Source organism: Thamnophis elegans, unplaced genomic scaffold, assembly GCF_009769535.1.
Source record: "Thamnophis elegans isolate rThaEle1 unplaced genomic scaffold, rThaEle1.pri scaffold_408_arrow_ctg1, whole genome shotgun sequence".
In the NCBI taxonomy this organism is placed as follows: Eukaryota; Metazoa; Chordata; class Lepidosauria; order Squamata; family Colubridae; genus Thamnophis; species Thamnophis elegans.
This window is the reverse complement of record NW_022473880.1, coordinates 1-10,082: the sequence shown is the minus strand read 5'-3', so window position 1 is coordinate 10,082 and position 10,082 is coordinate 1. Positions and strand designations below refer to the sequence as shown.

Genomic DNA, 10,082 nt, shown 5'->3' with positions numbered 1-10,082 from the left:
GACCTAGTTAACTATATGGAGGGAGCAAGACCACTGAATGGAAGAGTCAGTCAGTCTCTCTCTCTCTCTCTCCCTCTCTCTCTCTCTCTCTCACACACACACACACACACACACAACACACACACACACACACACACACACACACACAGGGCAATTGCCTTTGCTACACCACAAGCAGCATACGCTTTAGATCAGGAGTCTCCAAACTTGGAAACGTTTAAGATTTGTGGACTTCAACTCCCAGAATTCCTCAGCTACTTGGGTGGGGCATTCGAGGAGCTGAAGGCCAGAAGTCTTAAAGGCTGACTGGGGGATTCTGGGAGTTGAAGGCCAGTAGTCTAAAAGGCTGACTGGGGGATTCTGGGATTGAAGGCCAGAAGTCTTAAAGGCTGACTGGAGAATTCTGGGAGTTGAAGGCCAGAAGTCTTAAAGGCTGACTGGAGAATTCTGGGAGTTGAAGGCCAGAAGTCTTAAAGGCTGACTGGAGAATTCTGGGAGTTGAAGGCCAGAAGTCTTAAAGACTGACTGGGGCATTCGGGGAATTGAAGGCCAGAAGTCTCAAAGGTTGACTGGGGGATTCTGGAAGTTGAAGGCCAGAAGTTTTAAAGACAGACTGGGGGATTCTGGGAGTTGAAGGCCAGAAGTCTTAAAGTTGCCATGTTTGGCGCTCCCTGCCTTAAATCCTGATCCTCATTGTTCCTATAAGAAACGCCTCCCCTGCCATCACCACAGACTGAAATCCAACAACCTTTAATTCTGTTCCCATCTTTACAAGTGTCCCAAGAAAGGCAGCCATCAAGAGTTTTCCAAAGCCACCAGCACCATGGAACCTTCTGGCTGCCAACCTCCCAAGATGGAGGTCCCAGACTCAGCTTCATATTCTTTGGTTGTTTACAAGTAGTTCGGAAAAGCAGCACAGAGGAGACCCTGCTGGATGGAAGCTCTCGGCTAGGAACACTGAGCCGGGCCCTAACCCTGTCGCCCAGTTGTCTTTGGGAGGCGTCGCAACAGCCCAGTCTGGGACGAAAAGGGTGGGGGAGATATGGAACCCCAACTCCAGCCAAGAACATTGCTGGTTGATCTTCGGCTCCCCTTCACCGCGATCCTTGAGGGCCATCCTTGACGGCCTGGTGTTCCATCAACCACCAGCCCTTGCCCACAGTGGACAACCGACAGCCCTGCTTTACAGCTGAGTGCTCGTAACGGCGCTCACCCCATGGACAAGCAGCGTGGGGCCCAGTCCGTGGGTCAGGATCTCCAGCTGTTCCAAATACCTGGGGTATAAATTAGTGTCCGCGGGAGGACGGGGCAGGTAAAGGAAGCGGACAGTTGGGGTGGAACTCTGCTGGAGAATCAGCTGGTTAACCGCAGTCAAATACTCGTTGGAGATGGACGTGATGTTGCTGGAGGCATTGAGGGCGCCGTCCGCCGAGTCTTCCTGGCGGCTGTGCCAATGGAGAGCGACCACGTCGTCCCACAGCACCAGTTGGACCTTCGCCCGGATGCGCAGGTCCTTCAGAAGCTGCCGGAGCTTGTCCTCCTGCCCCTGGCGGCTGGTGCAACTCTGCACGCACAGGAAGAGGCGCAACTGAGCCCGTCGCCACGACCGGGTCATGGCCAGGACGCAGCCCATCTGCAACAGGAAGAGGCTGCTGGTGTCGACGTAGCGGGCGCTGTCGGGGCGCAAAAGGTTGATGGGCCAGACGTCGATGAGGGGCTGGGCTCGCCAGCCGATGGACTGAGGCAGCTGGAGCTGGTCGAAGTAGCGGGCCAGAAGGACGTTGCGCGACATCTTCATGGCATCGCAGATGATGGCCACGTACTCCCGGGAAGACAGTTGCTTGGGGCCTCCCGAGGTCCAGACGGAAGGGAAGTCGTGCCAAATGGCCTCGTCTCTGCTGAAAGCGGTGGGCTGGGACACGTTGTCGAGCGGGGGCGGGTAGTCGTAGAAGCCCAGCGCGATGGTGTTAGGCCTCATGCCTCCTGGAGGAGGAGGAGACAGAACGAGAGCTGGGTTTTAGAATGGAATGGAGTAACAGAACGAAACAGAACAGAATGAATTTAACAGAGTGGAGTGGAGTGGAGTGGGATGGGATGAGATAGGATAGGATAGGATAGGATATGGAATAGAAATGAATAGGAATAGAAATAGAATGGAATAGAATAGAACAGACAGGAATAGAATAGAATAGAAATAAGGAATAGAATGGAATAGAATAGAACAGAGGACAGGAATAGAATATAATGGAATAACAGAACGAAACAGAACGAAACAGAACAGAATGAATTTAACAGAATAGAGTGGAGTGGAGTGTGATGGGATGGGATAGAATAGAATAAGGAATAGAATGGAATAGAATGGAATAGAATGGAATAGAATGGAATAGAATGGAATAGAATAGAACAGAGAGGATAGGAATAGAATAGAATGGAATGGAATAACTGAACGAAACAGAATGAAACAGAACGAACAGAACAGAATGAATTTAATAGAATAGAACGGAATACAATAAGGAATAGAATAAACAATAGAAATCGGAATAGAATGTAATAGAATTGGAATAGAATAGAACAGAGAATAGGAATAGAATATAATAGAAAACAGTTACAGAACGAAACAGAACGAACAGAATAGAATGAATTTAATAGAATAGAAAAGAATAGAATAGAATGGAGTGGAGTGGAATACAATGGAATGGAGTAACAGAACAAAACAGAATGAAACAGAACGAACAGAATATAATGAATTTAATAGAAAAGAATAGAATGGTGCGGAGTGGAATGGAATAGAATAGCAGAGTTGGAAGGGACCTTTGAGGTCTTCTAGTCCAACCCCCTGCTTAGGCAGGAAACCCGACACCACTTCAGACAAATGGCTATCCAACATCTTCTTAAAAACTTTTAGCATTTTGTACTTATTCTTCTATACTTCTTATACTTATACGGATAGTCCTCAACTTATGACAGTTCGTTTAGTTCGTTATAACAGCAGTAAAAAAACCTGGCTTATGACCTTTTTTGACCCTTACAACCGTTGCAGTGCCCCCATGGTCATGTGATCAAAATTTGTACACTTGGCAACTGACTCATATTTATGACGGTTGCTGTCTACTCTACTCTACTCTACTCTATTTTCCAATATCTATTCTATTCTATTCTGTTATTGTTCTGGTAAAATCTGTTAAAATCTGCCCTTACTTCTATGGATTTAACCAAATGGAGGGGGAAAATAAAAAGGTATTAATACACAAATATATGCTTAAAGGATGGTGTGTGTGTAACTATTAAAATGAAAATAAATTGTGGAAGAGGGAATTTAAGATTGTTATCTAAATACAGAACTGGGTTTGGTAGAATACCAGCCCGAAAATACACCAGACCGAAGAGGAAAATATCTAAATGCAACAACGGAAAGAGGGAGTGGAGAGAGAAGTAGAGGGAAAGATAGGAAGAGGCGAGGAGAAAGGAGAGAAAGGAAAGAAAAAAGGGGAAAGGAGAGGAAGAATTGGAGAGGAAATAAGAATAGGAGAGAGGGTAGGAAAGGGAAAAAGAGGGTAGGAGTGGGGGAGAAGAAAGGGAAGTAGAGAAGGGAAAGGAGAGGAGGAAAGAAAAAAGGAGAGAAGGAGAGGAGAAGCAAAGAAAGGAAGGAAGGAAGAAGTAAGGTTGTAAAATAAGATCGGTGTATGGGATGGTAGGAAAGCAATCTCAATCCTATTGTTAATTGTAGGGGAGGAAAAACTGTTATAAATGTTAAAAGATAACACAGATTATTAATAATAGTTACGAGATTGTACATTTGTGAATGCATGCACGAGAAATGAAAATAAAAAACTGCTTTTTTTAAAAAAAAAAAGAATGGATTTAACTTGTTTAACATGAATTTAGATGCAAGTTGAAGCTGAAGGAAAGGTGACCACCTAGAAATCCAAGGTTACCTACCCAGTCCGGAGATGAAGAGCAGCTGCTGTGTGCCGTGCCGGACTGAGCTGGCCAGGGTCAGATTGACAAAAGCTTTGATGTTCAACCGGTCCACCAGCTGCAGCCAGGAGTCCGCCTGGTCAGGCAAGGGATCGGATGGCAGGCAGTCTGGGGACAAGCAGAGAGGGTCACTCTTAGCGCCTGGTCCAGCAGAAGGAAAGGACAAAGGCGCCATTATCCGAGATGGTTCCACCACAAAACCGCGGTCGACTAAAGCGCACTCGACGAAACCGCGTACCTGACATCATCACAGCGCGATGAAAAAAGCACGCTGTGAGCGGTAAAGCTAAAATTAACGCGTAAACCTAAACCTAACCCCCCCAAACCTAACCCTAAACCTAACCCTAAACCTAACCCTTAACCTAACCCTTAACCTAACGCTAAACCTAACGGTAACCCTTAACCTAACCCTAACCCTAACGCTTAACGTAACCCTAAACCTAACCCTAACCCTTAACCTAACCCTAACCGTAACCCTAAACCTAACCCTTACCTTTACGTGAATTGGCTTGCTTTAAAAATGCTTTTTAAAGCGCCCTTTTTTCTCCGCGGTCATTGTTGTCACGTTGCTGAAGATGTCAGCGACGCGCTTTAATTGGGCGCGCTTTAGTGGACCGCGGTTTTGTCGTGCCACGATCCGAGACATTTTCTTCTTGGTGATAGTTGCCAATATGTTTGGCTTTAAAATAGCCTTTCCCAACCTAATTTTAATCCTCCAGGATGCTGTCAGGGGAAATTCTGGGAGTTGAAGTCCATACATCTTAAATTTGTCAAAGTTCAAAAACTCTTTTAACACCATGTCCCATATTTTGGGGGAGGCATGGTGTTTAGAGCACTTTTGAATGTGCCTTTAGACAGCTCACCGAGAATTGCATTACTGCTGCTGGTGGAAAAACGGGATATAAATGAAACAAAAAAAGGAATGGATTGTAAATTTGATTACTGGCAGCCAGAATTAGCGATGGCTAAATATTGGGGAGGAAATTGGGATATTCAAAGAAATGAATGGTATAATGAAATTCGGAGTATGGCAACAAATGATAAATTAACAACAGAAATTAGGAGACTAAAACATATGAAGAACGGTTGCAGGAACTGGGGATGTCTAGTTTAATAGAAAGAAGGACCAGGGGAGACATGATAGCAGTCTTCCAATATCACAAAGAAGAGGGAGTCAAACTATTCTCCAAAGCACCTGAGGGCAGAACAAGAAGCAATGGGTGGAAACTAATCAAGGAGAGAAGCAACTTAGAACTGAGGAGGGATTTCCTGACAGTTAGAACAATTAATCAGTGGAACAGAAGTTGCCTCCAGAAGTTGTGAATGCCCCAACACTGGAAGTCTTTAAGAAGACATTGAATAACCATTTGTCTGGAACGGTATAGGGTTTCCTGCCTAGGCAGGGGGTTGGACTAGAAGACCTCCAAGGTCCCTTCCAACTCTGCTATTGTATTGTATTTATCCAGCAACAAGGACTAAGGGTAACATGATAGCAGTGGTCCAATCTTTGAGGGGCTGCCCCAAAGAAGAGGAAGTCAAGCTACTATTCTCCAAAGCACCTGAGGGTAGGACAAGAAGCAATGTGTGGAAACTAATCAAGGAGAGAAGCAACTTAGAACTGAGGAGAAATTTCCTGACAGTAAGAACAATGAATCAGTGGAACAGAAGTTGCCTCCAGAAGTTGTGAATGCTCCAACACTGGAAGTCTTTAAGAAGATGTTGAATAACCATTTGTCTGGAACGGTATAGGGTTTCCTGCCTAGGCAGGGGCGTTGGACTAGAAGACCTCCAAGGTCCCTTCCAACTCTGCTATTGTATTGTATTATTGTATTAAATTAAATTTAAAAAAGGGATGATCAAAGCCCATAAATATGGGGGGGATTTTATAAAATCGGTGTTGGGGGAAAGCAAAGGGAATAAACCTACTCAAGAATATGTTGTTTTGAAGGGAATAAGGGCACAATTGGAATATAGTGTATATCTTTTAGTTGTTATAGACAAAGAAATATAGGGGGGGGGAAGGGTCTCCAGGGGCTGGACATGCACTGTAATATTTGGTTTCCCCTCCCCCTTTTTTTCTTTTCTCTTTCTTTTTTCTTTTTTGTATTTAGATGTATGTTTGTATTAGTTGTATTTTAAAAATATATATATGAAAAAAAACCCCTCTTAACTAGACGTTACAATGCTGGATTAGGAACAGGGCCATCTGGATTCAAACTTACTCATGGGCAATTTGGGGCTAAGCTGTTTCCTACCTCGCAGGGTCGTTGTGGGAGAAAGTAGCAGGAAGAAGAAAGCTATGCAAACTCCTTGGGCCTCTCGGAGGATTTAGAAAATGAGTTCTAATTTTACCAAGGAATAAAAACCCCCAACCCTTTGGAGAGCTTCATATACTACCGGCTATGTTAAATTTTTATTTTTCCTGATCGGAAGCGCGATGCTGCTAAATTGATTCCTTTTTGGCCTGAAAATAAAGTTTACATTTTCTCTGCTATCCTTTGAGATCTAATCTTTTTACAGCAGCCTCCTAAAATATTATTCCTTTTTTTCAACAATCTTCCTCAAAAGGCATATCCTTCTGGTGTGCAGGTAGTCCTCGGCTTACAATGATTCGTTTAGTGACTACTCAAAGTTAGGACGCTGGAAAAAGTGACTTAGGAGCATTTTTTCACACTTAAAAGACTGCTGCAGCACACCCATATATAGTGACGTGATCAATAGCAGTAGCAATAGCAATAGCAGTAGACTTATATACCGCTTCATAGGCCTTTCAGGCCTCTCAATCCGGACACGTGGCAGCGGGACTCAGATTTACGACGGTCGCAGTGTCCCGGGGTGACGTGATCCCCTTTTTGCGATCCTCCTGGCAAGCAAAGTCAACGGGGAAGCCGGACTCCCTTTGCAACCGTCGTTACTAACTTAACGGCTGCCGCGATTCCCTTATCAACGGTGGCAAGGAAGGTTGCAAAACGGGGCAAAATAATTACTGAACGACGGCCTCGTTTAGCAACAGGAATTTTGTGTTTGTGTCTGTGTGGATTTTTGGTCGTAAGTCGAGGACTGCCTGTGGCCCAATGCCAGATTTCTCATTTGCCAAATGGGAGAACGGTGGCTTTGCCGTGTCGGCAAAGGAGAAACAGAAGACGGTTCGTTGCCACCAGATTATGGACAGTTCCCAAGCCCTGAAACTTCCTCTGATGCCCCCCCACAACCTTCTAGGACCCGAAGGAGGTGCCCCCACCCCAATTCTCTGCAACTTCCACGATCTGCATTATTGCTTAGATTTCATCCCTGCCTTTCCTCCTCCCCCTCCCCTCTGTTTTGGTCTAGGTAAAAAAAAAAAAAAAATGAAATTAGCAACCCTCCTCCCACATTTCCCCTTTTCTCTTGGGGGGGGGATATCCATTAGTTGCCATGGAAACCCAAATAGCTCCAGGAGGGGCCCCCCTTTTGCAGCCTTCACAAAAGCATCTGAGAAATCAATTTGTAGTACAAAGGATGAGAGTTCCAAGGGAAAAAAGGGAAGGAACGCTAGGATATTTTCTATCCAGCTGGAGTCTTTTTGCCTTGAAAAGGCTGTGCGTGGGCTACTGGATCATCGACCACTCCATAATCCCTCGCGGGGTGGACTCTGGGCAACTCAGTGGAGCTCTGCTAATGTTTTAATGGCCGGATGCTCTTCCTGTCGCCAATGTGGAATTTTGTTCGGCAGGTAGATTCTCATCGTGCCCAGAGAGAGAGAGAGAGAGAAATATCTGCCTCTGCCTAGGATTGAACTCACAGCCTCCTGATCATGAGGTGACAGTGCTCCACCTCTAGGCCGCTGCATCACCCTTGGCTGCAAAATTTAGGAAGTTCCACTAGGTGGCAGTGCAGAGAGACTAGGGTCTGTCTGGGGCCATCTAGGGATGGGCCAGAGATTTGCAGTTGAGGTGTTGGATACTTCACAGTCCTCAACTTACGACCGCAATAGAACCCTAAATCGAGTTAGCGAGTTTTGCCCCCTTTCACGATCTTTCTGGCCACAGTTGTTAAGTGAATCACTGCAGTTGTTAAATCAGCAGCCTGGTTGTTAAGCGAACCTGCCTTGGCTTGTCAGAAGGCTGCAAAAGGCGATGACGAGAGGAGACACCGTCATAAATATGAGTCCACTGCCGAGCGCCTGAATTTTGATCATGGGGGCGGGTAGGAAGGCAGCAATGATGTGCTAGGCATGAAAAACAGTCGTACATCACTTTTTGGAGTGCCGTTGTTAACTCCCAATGGTCACTAAATGAACTGTTGTAAGTCGGGGACTACCTGTATACTTATGTTTGGAAAATTGTCCCAACATCTCCATCCTGTCCGCGTGAAACGGTCCTTGCTAGTTGCAACAATTTAGTATTTCTCAACCTCCGCCGTTTTATGAGGTGTGGACATCAACTCCCAGAATTCCCCAGCCAGCTGGGGAATTCTGGGAGTTGAAGTCCATACCTCATAAAACGGCGGAGGTTGAGAAATATTAGTCCAATCTCGAAGGAAAGCTCATGGGACCTTTGTCTGGACCTCTGATGACCTCCTATTCCAGGGGTCGGCAACATTAAACACTCAAAGAGCCACAAAGGTCCCAACCGGAAGCCCCCCATTCGATTCTGGAGCCGACCGGAAGTCCGGTTCCCCCACCATAGAGTCTCCCCCTAGCACGGTCCTTTTTCCTCTACCTGTCCTAACCGAAAGCCCTATCAACTGTGATGTCGATCGGCGACAGGGAGCCGCAGCAGAGGGATGAAAGAGCCACATGTGGCTCCAGAGCCGCGGGTTGCTGACGCCTGTCCTCCTCCTCCCATCTCCTTACCCAGATCCGCCAATTCTACGTGGCCGAGGACGTACAAGCCACTTTTCTTGAGATCGTTGATGAAGCGGATGAGCTGGAGGGAGGTCCGCGGATTCCGCACCATCAGCAACACTTGCGGGCGCCAAAACTTGACGTGTTCTTTGCGGCTGTCCAACAGCAGCAGGTACTTGCGGACCTGGGTGCGAAAGAAGCGCAAGGGTCAGATAGAACAAAAAAAAAGTGGGGGGGGGAGAGGCGGGATTCCTTTGTCAAATCCTGAGTTTATTCAGGAATCTTTTCCTCTAAGTCAGTATTTTCTCAACTTCTGGAACTTTAAAGTGCTAACATAGCCTGAAGAAAAATGGATCTAAGTGGATTGCAGCCACAAAGACTATTCAGGCTGGGGGTGATGGGAGCTGTTGTCCCACTGTTCTAACCGAGGCTGCCCAAGAGCAGGAAGCAAACTCCTTGTCCCGACAAAAACCCCTTTTATTAGTTTGCTGTGAATTCTGCTCATTCACACCCAGCAATGTCTTTCAAGGGAGGATTTACGGTCACAGACCTTATCTGGCTTGGAGAGCTGCCAGGCCGAGATCTGCAGAACTTGGCAAGGAGCCTCGGAGAGTCACGAACCAATTAAGTGAACTAATTGCCTCCTGCAAACTCCATTCCCCTTTCGCTCCTCTTTTATTTCCTCTGGGAGGGGCCATTCACAGTCCACCTGTGGCCTTACTCCCAAGCTGACTCCGGTTCTGTAGCTGTTCGCTTCATCTGGCAACCCTGCGCATGCGCACACTGGGAAGAGGCTCCAGCTGTTCTTCTGCCCCACTGATGTCTGACTCTGAAGGCAGCTGATAACTGTCGGACGGCTCTAGCCCCCTCTCTGCCTCTGACATCCGAGCCTTCCCCAGACTCCAGGACTGGCCCATCTTCCTCCCCAACCTCCTCACTGTCCGGTGGGCCACAACACCCATCACGAAGGATTATGCATCGCTCTACAATTTTAACAGGTAGAAGATGGCAATCAAGTTCCAAGCGACTGTTTCAGCCGATGTGTAAATTTAACAGCAATTCAAGCAGGGGCTTCAACACATGTTTTTGCAATTGTCATTGGCTTACAGCCATTCATGTAGTGACTGTTTGGCTAGTCTCGTGAAGAGAAAGACCAGGGGAGACAGGATAGCATCTTCCAATATTGGAGAGGAAGGAGCCAAGCTATTTTCTAAAGCACAAGAAAGAGAAAGAGAGAAAGAGAGAAAGAGAGAAAGAGAGAGAGAAAGAAAGAAAGAAA

The 10,082-nt window shown here is 46.4% G+C and overlaps 1 protein-coding gene across 1 annotated transcript; it reads right to left on the bottom strand.

Moving 5' to 3' along the window:
- Nucleotides 1-734: 734 nt before the first annotated feature.
- Nucleotides 735-8,987, bottom strand: LOC116523531 (solute carrier family 12 member 9-like; the record flags this gene model as incomplete). Its single annotated transcript, XM_032238643.1, has 3 exons — nt 735-1,983; nt 3,940-4,086; nt 8,813-8,987. Coding segments are annotated over 3 exons (1,122 nt in total), but the record flags the coding sequence as incomplete, so codon positions are not given.
- Nucleotides 8,988-10,082: the final 1,095 nt, after the last annotated feature.